Source organism: Plectropomus leopardus, chromosome 12 (assembly GCF_008729295.1).
Source record: "Plectropomus leopardus isolate mb chromosome 12, YSFRI_Pleo_2.0, whole genome shotgun sequence".
Taxonomy (NCBI): Eukaryota; Metazoa; Chordata; class Actinopteri; order Perciformes; family Serranidae; genus Plectropomus; species Plectropomus leopardus.
This window is the reverse complement of record NC_056474.1, coordinates 20,384,722-20,406,570: the sequence shown is the minus strand read 5'-3', so window position 1 is coordinate 20,406,570 and position 21,849 is coordinate 20,384,722. Positions and strand designations below refer to the sequence as shown.

The 21,849-nt window shown below is 38.9% G+C and overlaps 3 protein-coding genes across 3 annotated transcripts; 1 reads left to right on the top strand and 2 right to left on the bottom strand.

Moving 5' to 3' along the window:
• Positions 1 to 1,147: 1,147 nt before the first annotated feature.
• On the bottom strand, positions 1,148 to 8,127 carry colgalt2a (collagen beta(1-O)galactosyltransferase 2a). The gene is made up of 12 exons (XM_042498283.1): positions 7,883 to 8,127; positions 7,495 to 7,605; positions 7,227 to 7,344; positions 6,222 to 6,356; positions 5,926 to 6,130; positions 4,918 to 5,037; positions 4,509 to 4,582; positions 4,314 to 4,420; positions 3,067 to 3,199; positions 2,801 to 2,928; positions 1,737 to 1,943; positions 1,148 to 1,651 (listed from the first exon to the last, which is right to left on the bottom strand). The coding sequence occupies exons 1-12, from the start codon at positions 8,125 to 8,127 to the stop codon at positions 1,372 to 1,374; spliced, it is 1,863 nt and encodes a 620-aa protein (XP_042354217.1). The 3' UTR covers positions 1,148 to 1,371.
• A 1,366-nt stretch (positions 8,128 to 9,493) lies between these two features.
• tsen15 (TSEN15 tRNA splicing endonuclease subunit) lies at positions 9,494 to 11,086 on the top strand. The gene is made up of 4 exons (XM_042498434.1): positions 9,494 to 9,648; positions 9,731 to 9,812; positions 10,333 to 10,468; positions 10,559 to 11,086. The coding sequence occupies exons 1-4, from the start codon at positions 9,583 to 9,585 to the stop codon at positions 10,728 to 10,730; spliced, it is 456 nt and encodes a 151-aa protein (XP_042354368.1). The 5' UTR covers positions 9,494 to 9,582; the 3' UTR covers positions 10,731 to 11,086.
• A 1,012-nt stretch (positions 11,087 to 12,098) lies between these two features.
• Positions 12,099 to 21,483, bottom strand: zgc:55943 (uncharacterized protein LOC406337 homolog). The gene is made up of 7 exons (XM_042498316.1): positions 21,463 to 21,483; positions 21,132 to 21,305; positions 19,712 to 19,853; positions 17,308 to 17,387; positions 15,241 to 15,311; positions 15,003 to 15,066; positions 12,099 to 13,163 (listed from the first exon to the last, which is right to left on the bottom strand). Exons 3-7 carry the CDS (start codon positions 19,800 to 19,802, stop codon positions 13,125 to 13,127), a joined length of 345 nt encoding a protein of 114 aa, XP_042354250.1. The 5' UTR covers positions 19,803 to 19,853; positions 21,132 to 21,305; positions 21,463 to 21,483; the 3' UTR covers positions 12,099 to 13,124.
• Between the last annotated feature and the right edge of the window lie 366 nt (positions 21,484 to 21,849).

Here is a 21,849-nt window from a genome sequence, read left to right as displayed (position 1 = left end):
ACTGAATGTAAACATCAACACTTCACCTGCAAAGACTGAGACAACTCTGCATTAGCGGTGACCATATCTCTCAAAACAATTATATAAAACCACCACAGAGACACTGGAGAGCACTGCTGTACCCAACCATCAGGTAAATCCCACTAAATACCTACAAATAAATGAAACCACTCACCAAACAACCAGTGAAATGTCAAGTGCTGACATCCTCTGATTCAGAAAGATCCTGAGGTTGTGTTGTAACCAAGTCCAGGCAGCAGCAGCTCTGAGTCCACAATGAGTTTGTGCTTCCAGTGTTTCCACAGAAGTTTCTCATCTCTGTCTCTTTTACAGCCCATTCAGTCTCCCTCCTCAAAGTTCTTCTTTATACTCCAGTTTGTTTACTTAGCCTATCCATTTGTGTCAGCAGTGAACACCTTTTCGTTGTTGCTCTAATAGTCACTCAATTTTTTGCTGTTGTCTCTTCCTCAAACCATTGAGAGTCTAATCAGAACAGCTGAGCAGCGGAGTAATACAGCGCACAGCACCATTGGGATTCTGCGCAGGAATACAGAAGTTATACGGTTGAGAAATGTAGTGCCAACAGAAGGGGCTGTCTGAAGGTCAGGCAAAGCAGTGAAAATACTCTAAGTATACCGTTTACTTAGACTGATGTTGATTTTTTGAAGTAGGCCTTTTTTAAAGTGGCTAAGATATGTTTTGCTGTCAACCCTACTCCACAGCACTGCATTGCTGAGCTGCAGAGGTGGTAGTCCTGTCTGTTTCTGCAAACAGGGCACATGCTGACTGCTCATTGGTGGTAGGTGAGTTAGCAGTAGATGTACGCGCTTCTGAGCGTTGATACGGTTGGTGGGTGTAGTTCAGTAGAAAGAAAATAGTTCCTACATGAAACTGCTCAGTACAAGCTCTGTGAATTATCTTGAGTAACTGAGTCATCATTTCTGTTAAGAGACATTGCTGTTGAGTTTTTCAAATGTAGTTTTTGGCACTTTGAGCCCCACAAGCTGAGTGCCATTTAGTTCCATTATATTAGAGAGAAGGCAGACATATCCGTGGCCACTATCTCCAACACTCGACAACTCACACCAAAACAATCTAGATCAAAAAACAGCACTTCTATAAGAGGAAATGTGATTTGGGGGTGAACTGTCCCTTTAATGCTGAGTCTTAGGTGGGTCATTTTGCTAAAATGTGGGTTTTATACTACATTATTTCAGTTTTATGCATTTTTAAAACTAAACACAGAAAATCGGTTAATAAAACTGTACGTATTGCACAGAGAGGGGGAAGGAATAACTTTCAATTGGAGAGCAGTTGCTAATTTGTGCCTCAGGCCCTCCCTGAGGATGTTGAACCGACCATGACATGACCTTAGAGTTCATCTCTGTTTCCACTGGCAGAAAGAGGAGGCACGCCACCACGAGCAGAGTAAGGAGCGGCAGGTTGGAAGCCTACATCGTCAGTGTCACGCCGCTGTTTGGCTCTGTCTCTGTCCCAGTCTGTTTCCACGGCCTCGTCGTCCCAGATGGTGGAGGTCTCTGTGTCGCTGAAGTAGCCGGGCTCACCGGTGTAGTGTGTGGGGAACAGCAGCAAGGGCTCCACTGAAAACGCTCTCAGGTCTCTCTGCTCGAAATACTGCATGTACTCATCTCTGAAAGGACAGGGGAAAAAAGAAAAGCCTCTTACTACGATTCAAAGCCTAACATTTGAATATGAATACAGTGGGTGAGACTCACTTGGGGTGTTTGTTAAACATGATGGGTAGAAACTCATCAACAGGCAGCATTTTGTTCAGAGGATTTGCCTGCAGGAGCTTCTGGGCCCCATTCAGTGACAGGATGTAACCCAAGGTCCAGTAGGAGTAGCCTGGGTGCACAAGGTTACTGACTCCCTTCACCCATTGCTCTGGCTCCTTCACCTGCAGCCGCTTGCGGCCTACATAACTTTAAGAGAACGGAAAAGTGAGTGAATGTCTGTGGTGCTTCGAATCAAACTTTAGAGGCCTAATTTTTCAAGTATGCAAAGTGTTAAAGTGATGAAAATCATTAAATTCTGATCTTTTAAAGTGCAGTTGTATGAGAGACTTATCCAGAGTCAGTGTATTACCTTACAGCAGATGTCAGCTGGCTGGCTATTATGGACATGGAAACTAAGTAATGTACTGGTGTGGATGGAGGCAGCAATTAAAAAAAAAAAAGCTACCTAAAAAATCTATCATTTTTACATGTTTGCTATAGTTGGAATATTTCCACTGCTTTACTTTTCCAATTGGGAACTTAAGCTGTTATATCACTCTCTTCAGAGCCAGAATCCATTGAGAAAAACAATGATTTAACATCCCTGAACACAGGAGCTGCTGGTCTACCGCTGTCCGTACTGGTTATTTAATCACACAATAACACAAACTAACTCATCGAGGCAGTGGCAGACCAGAAGCTCTTGTGTTTTATTATTAAAATAATTACCATTTTTGTCAATGGAGTCTAGTGAATTTGACAAGAGCACAGATGGGGAACTGAAGCCAGAGCCAGCTGTCTGAAAGGTAAAGCAGTAAAAATACTCTCAGCATAACATATATTTAAACTGTTACAGTTTTTTTTATGTGTGATTTTTTTCAGGAAGATAAAATTTGTTTTGCTGCTGCTTCTGTCCATAGCAGTGCATTGCTTAGCTACCATGTTGCATCTCTAAACTTGGTGTCTGCCAAACAACAGCTACCACATGTGATATACGTTCTATTGATAAGTACCCCATACAATCCCTCTTCAAAGAAACCGAACCATCACTTCAAGTCACTTACACCAGGTCCCATTCAAGTCCCACTCTCTGTACATTTTCCACGATAGTCATCAGTTTGCTGCAAAACCTCGGCTCAAATCTCACATCATCCTCCAGCACAAGCACTTGCTGCAGTTCCTGTTGCACCACCTAGGGGGAACCACATGACAGTAATTAACACTGAACAGTCAAAACCTCTTCATACTGTCTGACCCCATCATACTGCCTCATCAGCTTCACTGCTTTGAGGTATGACTTGTTTAAAATCTTCACAGAGTGAGGCTGCACCTGTTTCCAGATGTTGTAGTGGCTGAGGAAGCAGCCAATTTCTCCTCTTGTCAGCACGCGGTCTGAATATGGGTCTTTGTACCCGGGCAGCATGTCTATCCCCATGGCCTGCAGCTGAGACGAGTTCAGCGCTCTGAGGACAACACAAGGAAACATGATCTTCATAATTACAGTCAGCCATAAGACAAAAAGGTGCTGAAAGGTGAAGCATCGTTTTCACTGTTAGTTTTTGCAGCATTAATGCTGAATACACCCAATAATATTGTTCAGTTGTGATAATGATTCCTCAGCATGATCTTGTCCCAGTATTAAAAGTTTTAGAGCTCTCCACGGTAAACATGAATCGACATCTTGCACACGACGTCTCTCACATGTATTTAAACCCTTGAGCCCTGAGCAAATGTTTGCCAAAAAATCAGATAGAAGACAACAACTTAGCAGGAAATGCCCTGTAAATTGCAAGAAAGTAGTACTACTTTTTAAAAAGCTAAACATTACCAGAGAGCTATATTCTGGAGATATATTCTAATTATCACAATTACATGTTGAAAATTATTTTTAGAAAATTGTTCCGCTTTTCCAGTTTTTGGACAGTTTTTCAGGTAATTTCCCGGTTTGTTTGTTTCTCTACTTTCCTTTCCTTTTTTTTTTTTTTTTCAAATTTTCAGATGATGATCATATACTAATAACTTCCAAGTCATTTCTTTTGAAATTGCCCATTCCCCTCTTCCCATGTTTTCAAGCCAATTTCCCCAGGGTTTAATTTGGTCTCTCCAGACTGCATCTTTATAGATTCTGACAGATCTGTAGTCAGATCCCTGTTTCCCCATCCTCCCTGCTGCAACACAGTTTGATACTTTCCTTATCCCACTTCCAACTCTGAAGGTTATCTTGAAAATAATCTATAGACAAATTTCTCCTTTAAAAACAACATCATTAATAAATAGCATGAAATCCTCATGGGAGGAGGAACTGGATGAGAAAACATCTGATAAACTCTGGGAAGCGTGACTCAAAAGGATGCACTATTCGCCCGATATTCCCAACACTCTGCAACTCTCACCAAAACAGTCTGATAAATTGCACTAAAGGTAAAAGGGAAAATAAGTATTTTTGATTTTGGGGTGAACTGTCCCTTTAATATAATCCACTATTATGTAAATAATGTCTAAACATATCACCTTTTTACTTGTATTTGAATGCCTCTTCCACAACTGCATAAGGAGAACTGTTACTGTTTATCATACTTGCCGTCCACGGCTTCTATCAGTGTAGCGTTGATGCCGAGGACGGCCAAAGACCTTAACATCCTGTCCCGACGGTCTGAGCGGCGCTTCAGATTGATCAGAAAGATCTAGAGGCAGAGAAAAAAAAAGAGTGTTCATTCAAACAGCACTCCATTACTGACAATATCTCTATAGCTGTTACTAATGTGTCTGTACCTCATCAAATCCCATCTTTCCTGGTTCTTTAGGGAAAGTGTGCACATACTGTGAAGGCTCCATGGTGTAGGCGACTGTAAAGTAAAGTTACACATTTCACATGAAGTGTAGTGAATTTGTCTTTTTTTTGGACCATCTGTTGGTTTCAAGAGAGTTTCTTTGATCAGTTCAACATCTGACTGATGTGAAATAGTCAAATAAGACGGGAAGAACAGGAAGTGAGAGGCAGTGGGCTTTAACAGAGGAGTGAGACATGTGTCAGGACTGTGAGAGCAAAAAGGACCAAAGTTGCTCACAGAGAAGCAAAGAAACAGCAAACTCTGAGGACAGAGCAACTGAAAATTCATCCTGCTGTTCAGTATTGTCAGTTATAAGTGTTAACAGCATAATAGCAAAATTAGGTGCTTACTGAGAGCCTCTGTCATTGTGTGGGTAAAACTCTCCTCCTCTTCCTCAAGTGTCTGGTCTTGTTTGAGGGGCACTGGTAAATATCCATAATGGTCCCTGTTGCACACATACATCTGAACACCTGCAGGGGAGCAGACAGGTCAGGTCTCAGTGCATTTTTAAAAAAAAATTGAATTTGACATTTAGTGACAGAAAGAGTTCACATTCAGTGGTTGGCATAATATATGGTATGACAAAAAAATCATGTTGTTACAAAGCAATATAATATAACTTAATAATGCTATTATTAAGAAGAGCAATAATAGTTATTTATTATTAGGCCTAAAAAAAGTTTATAATGCTCATGTTCTATGGAGATGTTTTTATGGGCAAATTTATAATGTTACTACATTTTATACTGTATAGGAACTACTACTTTTGACTTCTGAGTTGTAAAGATAAAAGTGTACTTTAACCCTTTAAAACCTACATCGACATCAGTTTTCTTGTGCTGTGTTTAGATGCATTTCACAAGTAATTAACCCTTTAAACCCTGAGCAAATTTGGTTAGTTTTTTGGGGGGTTTTTTTGATGGGAAAAAAGTTGGCATCTTGGCAAGAAATGTCCTGCAAGCTGTAAGACAATAAAGAAAAATAAAAGAAAATTAAGAAAGATATTATTTTTTAAAAAGCTAAAAGCAAATTAACTACATTTATAATAATCATAATTGTATATTTAAAAGTATGTTACAGAATTTTATTTTTTCTTGAGCACTTTTGTCAGGTCATTTCCTTGTTTTTTTATTTGCTGTCCTTTTATTTTTGCTAATTTAAAAGTTAAAGAAAATTGTTGTTGATCCAGGTTTAAAAGGGTTAAGAAAGGAAAAAATGGGGGTGGTGGGGGTTTACTACCAGATAGGAACAAAACACACTAATGCCTGCCACAAAATGATTATCATCAACATCACAGTAAAATGGTCTTGTGAGTTGGACCTGAAATAAAAGAAAATACAATTTGACAAAGATCTGACCTGCTTGCCGTGACGAGAAAGCGAAAGCCATGATGTCATCTATATGGTAGGGGCACTGGGGGTGAGGAGGGTAGAAGGCCAACGCTTGGCTGGCTCTGCGCCTCACATCCAGCAGGTAAGTGGAGTGCACCATGGGTACTGAAAAGCAGCCCTGTCGCTTCCATTTACGGATGGGAATATACTCCGGTGTTCGCCTGTAGTAGCCCTGTGTGTAAATAGATCCAAAACCATCACTTTCCTGCAGTTTTAAGTTATTTTCTTGCACAAGAAATATATTTTGTGTTATGGTATCTTACCTGAGGAGTCACACCACACCAGAAGTTTGAATAAAGACTTTTTGATTCCAACATGGGAGCCACAAGTGTCAGATTCTCTGCTATCATGTCAGACAACACCTGACGGTTTGTAAGCAAGTTGTCACTGTCCACAAACTGAGGGACAGAGAAGGAACATTAATAGATGACACAGCGGTGATTTGATCCACCAGATAATGTCACAGTATGACACTTAAACAGACAGTTCACCCCAAAGTCAAAAACACATTTTTTTTCCTCTTACCTGTAGTTCTGTCTGTTAATGTATTGTTTTGGCATGAGTTGCGGGAAGCTGGAGATGTTGGTCGTAGATATGTCTGTCCTGTCCCAAAGAATACATTTGAAAAACTCAACAGCAATGTCTCTTTCCAGAAACCATGACCTGGTTAGTAAAAATAATCCAGAAACCTTATTGTGAGCAGTTTTTATGTAGGAACTATTTTTTTTTAATTTCTCATGTACCACACCAACCAACAGTATCGCTGCACATAATGAAGCGTGCATTTATTCATGGACAAGAGGGTCATGTTCATAACAGAGTGAGATGTAAACATTAATGGCGTCCTCCTGAGTTGTAACATTAGCTAGCTCTGTGGTGCTAGGTGAGCTAGCAGTAGGTGCACGTTTCCTTTTGCGAGATGATACGGTTGGTGGGTGTAATTCGGTACAAATAAAATAGTTCCTACATAAAACTGTTTGCAGCAAGGTCTGTGGATTATTTTGAGTGACAGGATCATAATTTCTGGAAAGAGACATTGTTGTTGACTTTCAAATGTATGTTTTGGCGCTTTGAGCAACACAAGCTGATTGCCATCGAGTTCCATTATATTGGAAAGAAGTCAGACATCTCTACAGCCGATATCTCCAACACTCTGCAACTCACACCAAAACAATCTAGACTGACAAATAGCACTACAGGTAAGAGGAAAAATACGTATTTTTGAACTGTCCCTTTAGTTCTTTAAGCCTTGTTTTTTGCTGTCTCACCAGAATGTAATCAGTCCACAGTCGTCGGGCAGCTCTGAGTGCCGCCTGCTTTAATTTCATCACATGGGTGAACCGAGAGTCGGGCCAATGTTTGGGACCCTGCTCATCTGCGTAAGAGCTGACAGAAAGACGGAAATAATATTAATAATGTGAATCTTTTAGAATCAGAGGACATCAGGTTCACCACCACTCTGTTAAATCTATTAGATGGTGGATAATCAATGGAGTTGCTGCTTCAGAGACACATTTTTCTGTAGTGGTTATTCACCTCGGTTGCTCTGTGGGCCTCCACTCCACCGAGTGGTAAAGGTGTTGAACTCCTTTGAGCCACTCGTGAAGCATGGCCGTGCTATTGTCCACACTGTGGTCAGACGCTGCCCTGCAAGTCACAAAGAGCATATGTAAACACTGATAAACACTGACTTCATCTCTTTGTTTTTTTACTTTCTTTCTTTCTTTCTTTCCTCACTCGTCTGAGAATGACAAAAATTGATCAGTTTACACGTACTAACACTGTTTTGTCGTCTCTGCTCTCTCAATCAAATCAGATCCTTTTCAGTAACTCTTTCATTCTTGCAGAAAAAAAATCTACAAACCAAATTCTTAAATGTAAGAAATATGAGCACAGTTTTGAATCAAAAGAAATTAAATTTTACCAGATGGCAATGCGGTCCTTTGGATAGTCCAGTCTCTCAATGCATCCTAAGAAATATGGGAGGCTGTGCTGTGCATTGCGTGCAAGAATAGTGATCAGCACTGTGGGCCTCAGTATAGATGACTCCCGCTGGGCCAATTGAGGTAGATGATCAGCTGACAGCTCTTCTGTGCCACCTGTGTACAGGACGAGCTGTCCTGCTAAAATCACAAAATATAATCTGAATCCCACAAATCCAAGAGGCATATTTCCAACAGGGCACCTTGATGTTTCTGCAGCCTCAGACTGGAGCAAGTGAGGGAGGGAAGGAGACTCTCACACACAAGATAACACACACACACACACACACACAGTGGAAGAGAGAGAAGAGAGAAGAGGAGGAGAAACTGAGAGGAGGCTACACAGATATTAGAAGTTATATCATCGGTATTAACTTTCAGAATTATTTAAAAGTATAAATATATAAACAATGTCTCATGTTTTTTTAAAATCCTTTTTTATATATGCTGTCACTGCTTTATTACTTTATGTCAAACCTCAATTTAAATTTTTATATTTCATCTTTTTAATACTAATATTAATACTAAAAATAATAATGCATTTAAAACATAAACACTGTCTAATGTTTTAAATCCTTAGTTTACAATTGCTATAATTGCTTTTTTATTTGTCTGTCTACAAATTAGATTTTTAATTTCTTGAAGGTGTATTTAATGATGTTAATATTATTGATAACTGCTAACTAAATATTGTAAAACATAACAATGCATATTTTTTCAAATGTCTAACCACAATAGAGATTTCTATATTTTTATTTGTATTTTTTTATATTATTATTATTATTTTTTTTAGCAGTAGTAGTAGTAGTGATTGTAGTAGCAGTAGTAGTAATAGTAGAAGTAGAAGTTTGGAAGGTTACTTTGGAGATGTTATAAGTTACAGATTACTGATTACCTTGCTAAAAATGTAATCGGCAAAGTTACATAACTATTTTAATTACTTCATCAAAGTACTGTAACGTATTACCTTTGATTACTTTTCACCTAAAAATATCACATTTGTCTCAATGGATCTGCTGACCCCTGCTGGTCAAAAATATGGCAGAGCAAAAATATGTAAAGCATCAGAATTAATGTTTTATTCCACATATAAACCTTTTACTGCAAATATTTTTTATATGCAACTCCTTTGTAATCGCCAACACTTTGTTTAGTAACTGTAATTTAATTATTATTTTTTCTCAGTAACTGTAACTGATCACAAATACATTTATTTTATAATTTAATTACTATAAATGGTTACATGTAACCAGTTACTCCACAATACTGATAGTTGTGGTGGTAGTAGTCATAGTAAACTGTATTGTGAAACATATGAACAATATGTAATTTGTGTTATTTTTGAAAGTTAATATACATGCATAGGCCTTAATATAAGTTTAAAAAAAAGCATTCAAAAGATTTTACCTTCAAAGTTTCAGCGACAGTGTAGCGTGCTTTTTCTACCCTTCGTTCAGTCTGTAAGGCGGCTGCTGTCTCCGGTCTGATAGCTTTAGATGAAAACATGAGCGAGTAACATTTTCCACCCGGACGACTAATACTGTAGCACGCCGGCAAACCTGAAAACACGATTTACACATGTCGAGACAGCAGACCATGGTTGATCAAACAGTAGCTTCGCTCAGCAGGTTCAGTCATTAAAATGTCAGAAGCGTCAGCCAAAACAGAGAAACCCGCACCTGCGAACTGGATGCTTCAGCACCCCGCGGTGAGTGTCCGAGGAGCTCCGTGCTGCGTTCACAGGTCTGCTGTGAGATCATGAAATAAACAGCGCCTCTGTCTTGTTTCAGTATCTGCAAATGAAGAGCCTGGGGGTTGAGGACAGTGCACAAATACACGCAGCTTTCCTCGTGTACATGGATCTCACTGAGGGTGAGTCTGACAAGATTTTTTAGGTTTTATAAAGGACCTGTTACTCTTGCCATGCAGAGGCAGGGGGCGTCTGACACCTATTTATGAATTCATTCAACTACCCAGTTGTATTTTCTGTAAATGTCATTATGAAAATGACAGGGAAATTACTCCCACCATTATGAGTTAAATGCCTTAAAAGTTGTTTTTTTTTAACGAAATTTCTTTCTTTCCTTTTTTAAGTTTAATATATTAAAGGGCAAAATGTTTTTACATCACTGTCATGTTTTTATCAGAGCACACAATTCTGACTTGCACAGAAGTTACAAACTACATTAGCCTGTAATCCTTTAATTTGTGTTTGTCTGGCCAGCCGGAGAAAAAGATAAAAACATGTAAACAGGAAAAAGGTGGATCAATATTCAGTGGTGACAGAAAAGTCATCTCGTCAACAAAAGTCCCACATCCCCGTAACGACTTACAGTTAGTCTCAGCCTCAGTTAGGCTCTCCCTCTGACCCTGTGTGTCCTGTCCTCCGCAGTGCGTCAGTGGAAAGAGGTGTCTTGTGTCAAGAGTCCTGAGCTGCAGGTGGTTTTGCTGGAGGGGAGAGAGAAGGAAGGAGCACCCATTCAGACCATTTTCCCTCTCCCTGTTCACCAACCTCTGAGCCACAAAAGGTAACGAGACACTGGAGAAGCTCCCAGATTTACTTTACTGCCAAAAGTTATCTTCCCAAACTTACAGCTTCCGTCCTCTCTGTTGTGCAGCATCCGTCTCGTGCTGGACAGAGGCTTTCCCATGCTGCTGTGCGCTGTAGCTTCTGACTCCACGCTGGTCTACCAGAGGATGACTGATGGGTTGGTGACGCCGGACCCTCCTGTTGGACCCTTCCAGGATTTGGGACGCCGGCAGCACCGGAAGAGACGACAGAAGCACTGACCGGCTGGAATGAGAAGACACCTTGGTGTCGTTGGTGAAACGTAGAAGAGATGAACAGGCAGTTGTTTGGTCTGTCCATGTGAGCTGCTCCTAAAACAAAGATCATGGCAGAAGGTGCGAATGGACCGAACCACAGTCAGAGTGCTCCCAGGGAGAAACAACAAGCTACATCTAGCCAGTGAGACAGATGCACTGACAAGGTGCTCCTTCAGAGATGTGTTCACACAGCCATACACGTGACAGTACGTGGTCACATGTTTCTCAAAACGGGGGCTGATGAGATGGATCCACAAAATATTCTAGATAATTACTAATGCAGACTGACTGATGCTTGATATCTGAGGCTAATGCAGATATTGATATTTTAAAGTTTAATAAAAATGAACTGATTATCAAGACATATTTGTCATTATTATAAGGACATAAAAAATGTTTTTTATGCCAAATAGATATTAAGTATGTGTCCTAAATCCCGTTTTTTTCCCCTTTTATTTTGTTATATCATTAAAAGCAGAAATATCTCTGATTTCAAAAAGATCACTGACCCATGTGACGATTGGGAATCAGAGGTATTCACATGTAACGGCTGAACCAGACACCAGAAAAGTAAACCGTAAATAAAGCTAACTGGGAGAGTGTACATTAAATTAGCTCCTTTCAAAAGAGGCAACAAGGTGTGTTTAATGAATTCATGTGTTTGCAGGGATTTTAAATTTATTTTTATTTGCTAAAAATCTAGTGTGTAAGATTTAGGGGCATCTAGCGGGGAAGATTGCAGATTGCAACCAACTGAAATGTCTCATGTGTGACAAGTACGTAGGAGAACACTACAGCAATTGACTCAAAAGCACACACACACAAAAAAAAACATGAATGGCCCAATCTCGAGCCAGTGTTTGGTTTGTCCCTTTTTGGCTACTGTAGAAACAACATGGTGGACTCAGTGAAAGAGGACCGGCTCAGTATGCAGAGATAAACGGCTCATTTTAAAGTAACTATACCACAACAGTTCTTATTTACAAGTGAGTTTAAACTAATGCTATCATAGCTATGAATTATATTCAATTTCTGCCAATAGATGCCTGTGGAAGCCGAACGACAACTCTGCAGCACACAGGAAAATTTTCAGTTAGTTGCTGCCTGCAGCTTCACGACTAGATGCCAGTAAATCCCATACACTCGCCCTTTAACGACCAATAATAAAAAAAAACTATAAGCTAAAATTGTCTGATAATATCTGTCATGCCAGTGTATCAGTTTGGCTCTAATTCCTACGTGCATTGAGATTTCACTTAATGTTATCACCAAATTTAATTATTTTCACAAGCTCCAGTTCATAATGTTGATAAATGCAGTAATGGGGTATTAATTTGAATAATGCCAACTAGCTGAGCTGCAGGGAGTATTATTGTTGACAAAACGAGTCATCTGGCACTTTGTTCTTTTGGCTTTTCTTTAAAGTGACACAACATTGTCAGATGAATGGATAAGTTACCGAAAACACTTTTTATTTTTCTAGAAAAACAAAAATTCAACATAGAAACTGAACACAACAACATAACACTGGTGAGCAAAATCAGACTTATGTGTGACGTAGCAGTGTCCACCCTGCAGGGTCAGCACGGGACGTATACTGAAACAGGGGACATGAGTGACCCTGCTGTGTGAGTGCATGAGTGTCTCTTTAATGGTGCAACAGTGTCTAAATGAGAGGAAGGACTCGACTACATGAGACAGAGATTACAACACTTCAACCCTGAGCCTTATTCAACATAAATACTCTACATCATCGCAGAAACAGACATGGACAGACAAACACACTGCACCGGCCAACATACTGTAGAAAAGAGGTTCATACTGTGTCTTGGAATGCAGGAAGTTTTCAAACTTGACTTTTTAGGGAGGCATTCAAGGACGAAATTTTCAAAATGATGCAGATAGAGAGGTTATTTTCACTTTGAGTGTCCATGAGAGCACTGGTTGCTTCTGCTGGAAATGTATATGTGCGACAGTTTGTTTCAAATGTCTACGGAAAGTCTCAGTGGCGGCCACGGTCCAGGACTTATATCCAGGGAGGGAAAGAAAAGCAGGTGTATCTTAAAATCCCAACATCTCTGTCATCTTGCAATGGCTTCATTAAGGAAGTAAAAGTTATAAACCATCTTTGAATTGTGGTCATTTCTCTCTTGGTTGATATATAAGCAGGAACTGAGGTTGTGTGCAGGAGGGCAAAAAGGTGCTTGATTCAAGTCAGTAATCCGTTTTTCTCAGGCGTGTACTTACAAGGGACAGTCCCCCCCCCCCCCCCCACATGGTAACACATGATACGGTCCAGCTGTAGCACTGCGATCACAGTTCTTTCGTATCGGAGCTGTTGGATATACGACCACAGTGCTATGTCAGATCATCCTCCTCTGAGCAGTAGTCCCGGCCCTGTGAACCAAACACACAGATGTTAGTGCACGTTACATTTTTAGTCTCGTTTATTAAGATAAAATAATCCTTCATTAGTCCCACAGTGGGGAAATTTGCAGTGTTACAGCAGCTATGAGGTGCAGGATAAAAAAGAACAATATAATAGTCAAAAATAATTACAAATATTAAAAAAAATTGAATAATAAAAAACAAGGTGCCAAGTAAATAAGAAAACAAAGTGCAAAATAGTAACATAAAGTTACAAGGTGCCAACAACTCACATTCTAGAAAAAAAGTATATATATCAAATATGTACAAACAATATATACACCAATTGCACATGGAGAATAATTGCACTTGTGGAAAAAAAATTAGTTATTAGTTAATTAGTATGAATTTCTTATTCCTAAGGCTTAGCCCAATGAATTAGTATCACAATATTTATAGTCTAAACAGTACATCATGCAATGGCAAATATATTTAAAATCCCCAGACGTTATTCAAATTATAATGAATGAAATCCACTGTGATGCTTTTTGTGATGCAAGTACACAGCTACATGTAGCTACATGCTAACGTCAGGGAAACATGTAAACTTGGTTGAAGTGATGTTAATTTATCCTGATTATGGATCATATTCCTGCTGGAACATGTTTGAATTGTTTTTAGAAGCTTTTATTGGTTATTTTTAACAGTAGAAAGTGCTGCTATTCTCCAATTAAGACGTTCTTGGGCTCTAATGATGTTGCAGAGATACCAAGATATGGAAGACCCGGAAACACTGAGCGATCAGTGCAGACTGGGCTTTTTCAAGAGGAGAGCTTAAAGATCCAGGCACTAAAATGAAGCGTTTCAGACAGAGGGTGAATACAGGTGTTGTAGCTTAGACAGTATGAAGAAACTTCAGTTTCTTTTAACATTATATCCTGTAAACATGTTCTATTAGAAACCCCAAAATACAATTATGAACCTGAAAAACTAGCACAATAGGTTCCCTTTAACCAAACAAAAATGCAGCTACAAGACATGTTGCATTTTAAATATCTTCTGTCTAAGACAGAAGACACAAACTGCAGACAGAAACAAAGCAGAGAGGATAAGGCTGGCGTTATTTCATATTCGACAAACCAAAAAAGAGTTTTTTTCTTTTGAAGATATAAAACAAAAAAATTACAAAAATATGTACATAAAAACAAGACGAAAAATGTCTCTTATCAGCTGGCCACTGTTTATTTTAGCAAAGATTACTAAAACAGGGGTAAATGGTGCATTTGCTGGGGGACTATTTTTAGCAGTGGATAAATACACATCCAGCTGGCGAGTATTTTGGGCAGGCTGTGCTCAGCATAATGAAAGAACATGTGTGGCTCATTGCTGTGTTAAAATAGTTTATATACAACAAGAGATCTTTGTGTCACATAGGAATGAGCTACATCAGGCTTTAGATACACGTAGAATACTTTTTAGTGGAAGAAATTCAATGTTATTTTCTTTTCATGGCATTTGTTGACAATGAGAAAAAGTATAGAATAATGCAAGACTGATACTCTGAAACACAGGATATCACTGAACTGCCCCTTTATGCCATGAAACAATCACGAGGCCCAGTTTAAAACCTCTCAGTGAAACATGTTGTTTTCAACAACATAAATAACCACACTACTGAAAAGCACAGGACATGACAGATTAGGGCTTTTTTTTTAGGTATCATCCTGTCATCTGCTGTGTCCTCACTCGCTACAGATTTGTTGCAGTGATAGGATTAACCTCCATTATGTCATTTAGAAGGAACTTTTTTGCTACAAAACACAGAAACAAATAGTAGCGCTTTTATAATGACAGATTGTTGTTTCTTACTTTTTCAATTTTCTCATCCAGCATCCTAAAGAATTCCTGCTGACTCTCTGAGGAGTGGATACTCCTGCGAAGGAAAACGGTACAACAGGTTACGGCTTGGCATTACGAAGGACATGACGAAAAGTTTAGATGATGTCTGACAAACACAATAGTACTGCACAACATATATACATGTAGTATAATAGATGTTAGTGCTATTGTAAACGCACAAATAGCATCATCAGTTAGTGACACTTACAGAATCTTTCCATTTCCATTTGACCCTGTTTCATCCATTTGTTGACCTTTACCGAGGAGAGCACTTTTCTCCTGCAGGACACACACACACACACACACACACACACACACACACACACACACACACACACAGACAATGCATTATTAAGCAGAATGGAAAGCACAAAATTCTCAGCCAGAAAAAAAAATTGGTAGTGTACACTAACTAATGCAAACTCATAACTACAGATACATTACATTTGCATGTTATTATGTAGTGGAAATGTTGAAACTTTACAGTGAAACTTAACATTTCAGCAACACATGGAGAGATTCAGGAAAGAAAACCTTTTAGTTACAGTTAAGAAAAGATTGTGCTTTTGCTTTAAATACCCAGTTTGGGTGTCCCAGTCCTTGATAGACATGCAGCGATGTCTTTGTAAATAACAATCACTTTTCATGGTATTGTCCTACCAAGAAACACAGCAATGATTCAGTAAAATAAAACTGCATTTTCTGGCAATATCCCACCAGGAAATACAGAAATGTCTTGGTAAAAAAAAAACTACAGTTTTACAATCCACTTTCTCGTCACAAAACGCAGCAAAGATTCAGCAAAAGACAGCTGCTTTTCCCCACTGCAGAAGTAGAAACAGGCGCTACACAACACCCACATTTGATGCCCAAAAATTAGCTACAAACAGCAATGGCTCAAAAATCACAACTTTTATTGTTGGTCTCTGACTTAGTCTGCAGGTCTGCAGGCATGCTGCCAAGGTGACATGTCTCATGACATGTTCCACCTCCAAATGACAGTCAGCTCACATACTTTTTGTACTTTGATGTGATACGTATGAAACATGCAAATGTAATGTGTTTTTGGTTTTCAGAAACGTACAATGCCAACAACTGGGCTGAAAATTTTATAATAATCACAATTTAAATATAAGAAGAGTAATCACATGAGAGTTTATATAAACCAATTACACTCTTAAAATAAGTTATTAGAAAATGTTTACATAACACACTAGAGCTGGGCAATATCTTGATATTATATCAGTATTGTGAAATGAGTCTAGATATTGTCTCAGATTTCGGATATTGTAATATCTTAAGTGTTTTCTGTTCCTAGCTTTTTAGGCTGCATTAAAGTAAAGTGATGGGATTTTCTGAATCGAGCGTTACTCGGTCATTATATCGCCATACTGATGATTATTTTTCAAAAATCTCACTGCGTAAATATTTTGACCAACAGTCAACCCTATAATATCAGCGCAATATTTATATTTAGGTATTTGGTCAAACATATGATGATATTTAATTTAATCCATATCGCCCAGCCATAAAAAGATCCCACGCTACTTTACAACATCATAAACATTCGTCTTTTGTTATTATTTTGATTGAGAAATGGCATAAATTATTATTGTGGGTGTAAAGCTTTTGCAGAAATACTGACCACAGTTGAGATTTATGTTTTGTTTATATATTTTTTAACACTGTCTGCTAAAACACACAAAACTGTTTACACAGTCTGAACGAAGAGTTTGACATGCCAGAGTTGTGATTTCTTTGTCTATATATTGATATTAATTTGATTATATGTTTTGTTTTAATCTACAAATGACTGTATTTTGACAATAAATGATAGCTGAAACCACAATTAACCCTCTAGTTTCTTTAACTTTCCCTCAGGAGTAAAAATGAGCCTTTAAACTTGAAAAAAAAAAGGATTTGACTTTTTTAGCACAATAATTATCAATTTCGACTGATATGTAAATTATATCGTGATAACATTTTAAGCCATATCGCCCAGCCCTAAAACAAATGTGTGATATTAATACAAATTCCAATATCTTTAAGCATTTTTGTGTTACTCTCATTCACCTTTTTCCATTAATTTGCAAATGTATGCAGCACTGAGCTCCAAAACCTGATCAAATGTTCCTGAATATGAAGGTTTTGTCATGATGTATTTGAATTACAAATTGAATATTTTTACAGATGGATAGAAGGCATCATAAAAAACCAGCAAGTGTCCCGTTACAGACGTAAAACAGAATGCAAAGAGTGAAATAAAGCCACGCACTGTGCTGTCCTGGCCGTCCACTCCTCCCTCGTCTCCACTGATGTACTTGACTTTCTCCACTCCCTTCATCTTGTACTCATCTGTGACAGAGTGGGAGACAGACAGAGAGGCAGAGGGGAGCACATCTCCTCGTATTAATACACAGCAGCAGAGGACGACACACTCACAGCCGCCCCGATCAGCACAATCCTCCGGGTTAATAGTTCTCACAGTTCAGTACTTGGCAAAGTAATTATGTGCTTGAGTTCTCACGCTCTGGACTAAATCCTCTCTTAACAATGGTTGGCGAGCTGCGAACACATGAGCTGTCAGCCTGATTCTCTTCTTTTCTCTGCCTCTCCATCTTTTCTCCCACACATGCACAGCCCCCTCCTCTATCCCACTCCCACGCATGTAGAGAGGAGGAAATGAAAATACAGTTACACTGCATAGTAACGATGGCCTGATGGACTCATGCTGTCATAACACACCAGATTAAAGGGACAGGTCGGATTTTTTCAAGTGGGGTTGTGTGAAGTGCTTATCCATGGTGTATAATGTACAGTAGATGTCAATCTAATCTCTAATTAATTTAAATATATATATGTGTGTGTGTGTGTGTGTGTGTGTGTGTGTGTGTGTGTGTGTGTGTGTTTAGAATGCCAAATTCACAGAATAACACAAACAAACCAAACCAGCAGCTGTTTTTTTAATCAAAGGTACACTTAACCTTTTGAAACCTGCGCAAATTGGCTTCAATTCTTTCAAAAGCACGGGAAGAAGATGGATGCAATTTAAAAATAAACAAGAAAATTACCTTGAGACAGCGCTAAAAAAATGAAAAAGAATAATTTAAAAAATATGTTTTTTTCTTTGCCATAATTTAAAATATATAATTCTAAGATTTATAAATACAGTTCTCTGGAAATTTTCCCTGGTTTTTTTTTTTATAACCTAATCTAATCGAATCTAATAATCTCCCCCATTTTTCCAATTTCTTGTCATGGTGCTCAGTGCATTTTCCCCCATGTGTTTGAAAGAAATCAAACCAATTTTCTTAAGTTTCAGAAGTTTTAAATGCTTGTGAAAGGCGCCTGAACATAGAATGAGATCATTTATGTCGATCCAGGTGTTAAAGGGTTAAATTGATATTCATTCTCTAGGTGTCTAAAAAACATGTTTCTAGCCGCCTGCACAGCAGCATGTTGTTTAGCTTCCATGTCAGTACTCCAACGTCTGGTCTTTCCAACTGACATCGACTGTTGGTAATACACGGACTATAGATAAGTACCTCATACAACCCCACTTTAAAAAATCCATTCCTTTAATGCTGAGCATGTTATCGTTGAAGCTCGCAGTTTCACTTTATTATTTTTCTGTAGCAGCTTTGATAACTGAGACAATATTAGACATTTATCTTCGGTATAACTGTTTGACCATTTTGCAAATAATAAAGCACTAAAGCTTCTCTGATAGTTTACCGGTTATCAAGAGTTCAGAGGTTAATCCTGACACTTTAAATCGTTTTGAAAATCCAATTTAAGGGACCCCCTCCCCAAAAAACCCACATAATTTTCCTCTTAACTGTAGTGCTGTTTATCAGTGATATTGTTTTGATGTGACCTGTCGAGTGCTGAAAGCATCAGCCGTAGAGACGTCTGCCTTCTCTCAAAACGCCAAAAAAATACATATGAAGAGAAAAGTGCTTTAAAGGGACAACTTTTCTCTCCCATTTGGCTTCCAGATCATACAAGAACTTGAAATGAAACCTGAGAAAACACACATTAGTGCAAAGCTGTTTGTTCTTCTTTTCTTTCTCAGAACAGAAATGTGCACTTTTTTGTACTTCTTTTACCTACAGTTTTGTTTGTTTTTTGTTTTTGTTTTTACATATATCACATATATACAGATTTTATATATAACTAATATACTTATAAGAAAGCTTAAACTATTCAAGCTGCTTAATCAACCAAAATCAACAGAAAATTAAACGGCAACAATTTTAATAATCATTTTTGGAAAACAAAGAGGGATCCTCAGGCATTTTTCAAGCTAACGTGCTAAACAATTATTGGTTCCAGCTTCTCCAATGTCCGAATGTGTAACTTTTTTTCTTCTTAATAATAATAAAATGAATACATGAGGATTTTTGACTCTTGGACAGATAAAACAGGAAATTTGAAGACTGATCACTTTGGCTCCCAGAAATTGTGACATTTTTCATAATTTTCTAACATTTCATTGACCCAGTAATTAGCATAATATTACTGACACATTGATTGATAGTGAAATTAATTGTTAGTTGTACTGATAGACCAGCGTTGTTTTTTTTAATGATGGTCAAACCTTGTATAGTTTAAAAAAGACCTTTCATGTGCATTTGCCTTTAATATGCGTGGTTACTATCTGCAGTAAACAGACTGACCAGAGAGGAGGTCCCCGTTGCTGTAGGCTTTATTCTGGCCCTCCTCACCGTTGGGCACGGCAGACACCTGCTTGGCAGAGGTGCAGCCCATCTCCTCCTCCTCAGCTGCTCTCCTCCTCACCCCTGAGCATTACAGGCACACCTGAGGAGGTGACAAAGTATGGTTACGTGGGGTGAGGTCAGATAATTTGGGACATCAGGTAATCCATAAATATTAGCAGCTAGTCACTGAATATGCCACTGAGATGTCACTATAAATGTGCTTTACATGAAACAGCATTTTTTTTATTGGTCTGAGGCAACTACTGTGTGCAGGGCAAAATGTCAAATGTCCCAGAACTTGCAAGGAAAGCCATGTTGCATGCTGATTATCTGATTACATATATAAAGTGGCATAAAAAAAAGAAAACACTCAAGTAAAATACAAGTACTCCAAATTTGTACTTAAGTTGTTGAGTAAATGTACTTCTCTACATTCCACCACTGCAGACAGGCCTCTTGATTAGTATTTTGTCTCTGGGGAAATCATCTGAGGAGCATCTGTCTTTACTAGAGACATCCAGTGGAGAGTGTGGTCCCTGTAATTATCATTACCAGCAGACCTCTTCAAGAAAAGGAAGTAAACTGGTCTGAATTCCCCTCAACTCCAGCTTGGGAATCACTTATTTCTCATAATCAATTAGTCATGAAGTGCCCCACCCTAGGATTAAAACAGGCGAGTGATATATTCATGAAAGAAAAAACATAGATAAGGGGTCTGGTGTTTGGGAATCACGCACACGCCGGTCTGGGAAAACACCAATCAGAAGGTGCGCGCGGCGGCGCCAGCTGCACCGCAACAATGAGGCCTTTCAGGCTGTCAGGATGCCACTGTGCCAAGCCGCCGGGTCGTTTCTATCACTGAATGGGGGTTTTCAGAGGATTAAACTGTGGCCGCGCATAAGTGCTCGCATCTCCATCGTTATATCGGCTTGTAAAACCCGCAGCAATATGGCTCACATAACGGCGTGCTGGACCAAATCACTCGGTTGTGTTTTGCATGGAAAATGAGCACCGATTCACGTTATATCGCACAGCTGAGTCCAGCTGCAGAGTCGCATCACTATCCTCCTCACTGTACATTTATATGAAAAAAAAAAAAAAAAGCTGCAGTCCATTACCGATGCATCGCTGGGTTACCTCATACCATTTTTGGCGAGCAAATAAGAAAGAGATGTGAGAGGAAATGCATTTCCTTTAAGCTGCAAAATCATCTCATTTCACAACATCAGGGAGAGGTGATAGCGATCGTGGTTCCTTAAACAAATAATAACAAAAGAAGGTGCGAAAAGAGCAGCCATAACACGATCACAACGAGAGCATTTCACATATACGGGGCCAAACAAACAATACATAGTCACATAAACGTGCAGTGAATTACCTCTGTGGTTTGTCCATGATGGTTCCTCTGGTTTTAGTTCAGAGAGGCTTCACTCCAGACGGAGGAGCCAGACAGACCGCATCAACTGCACCTCTCGGCTCAATACAGGCATCAGCAGTGGAGCTGCAGTCAGTCCGTCTGCCAGCTGTCTGCCGGAGCTCATGGCCCGCTGCCCTTTTAAAGTCATAAAAAAAGCCAAAATGAAGAAGCGAGTCAAACAACAGCTAATGCAAATCTAGAAAATATATATTTTTCTTTCAGAGATTACTATTTTTCACCACGCAAACCACAAGAAATCCTCTCCATTTTTAAATTTCTGGAAGCATGCTACCTTTCAATGCGATGGAAATTTGACTACGAAGTTTCAACGACGCTGAAGTTAGCTTCCGATTGGTATCTTCTGCTTTAGCATTTAAGGGGAAAATTAAGGGAAAGGTGACTTACATTCTTTAATGACCCATCGGCTCTTTGCGCCTCATTTTGTGAATCTAAGCATGTTAGACGTTTGAAGTAAAACCTCAACGCTGTCTAAAACCCACTTTCAGTTTTGCAAAACCTTCATTTTATCTTTGAAAATGCAAAAAAAATGGGAGATTTCACTGCTTTTTTCCCCACATCTCAATCACATTAAACCAGGTCCAGATCAAAAACCACTACACTTAAGACTTGTCACATCTGGACCTAATTATCCCAGGAAGGTCGAATATTATTTAGAACA

What these genes read in the sequence shown, in the direction of transcription:
- colgalt2a (XM_042498283.1), bottom strand. Translation starts at nt 8,127, where the DNA reads ATGCCTCTTGGATTTGTGGGATTCAGATTATATTTTGTGATTTTAGCA. An exon ending in GGTGTGGTGTGACTCCTCAG is followed by an intron (nt 6,131 to 6,221) that starts GTAAGATACCAT and finishes ATTTACACACAG; the next exon opens with GGCTACTACAGGCGAACACC. An exon ending in CACAATGACAGAGGCTCTCA is followed by an intron (nt 4,583 to 4,917) that starts GTAAGCACCTAA and finishes TTTACTTTACAG; the next exon opens with TCGCCTACACCATGGAGCCT.
- tsen15 (XM_042498434.1), top strand. Translation starts at nt 9,583, where the DNA reads ATGTCAGAAGCGTCAGCCAAAACAGAGAAACCCGCACCTGCGAACTGG. An exon ending in GTACATGGATCTCACTGAGG is followed by an intron (nt 9,813 to 10,332) that starts GTGAGTCTGACA and finishes TGTCCTCCGCAG; the next exon opens with TGCGTCAGTGGAAAGAGGTG. An exon ending in CAACCTCTGAGCCACAAAAG is followed by an intron (nt 10,469 to 10,558) that starts GTAACGAGACAC and finishes TCTGTTGTGCAG; the next exon opens with CATCCGTCTCGTGCTGGACA.
- zgc:55943 (XM_042498316.1), bottom strand. Translation starts at nt 19,802, where the DNA reads ATGGGCTGCACCTCTGCCAAGCAGGTGTCTGCCGTGCCCAACGGTGAG. An exon ending in CAACGGGGACCTCCTCTCTG is followed by an intron (nt 17,388 to 19,711) that starts GTCAGTCTGTTT and finishes ACTCTGTCACAG; the next exon opens with ATGAGTACAAGATGAAGGGA. An exon ending in TGGATGAGAAAATTGAAAAA is followed by an intron (nt 13,164 to 15,002) that starts GTAAGAAACAAC and finishes TTTGGTTCACAG; the next exon opens with GGCCGGGACTACTGCTCAGA.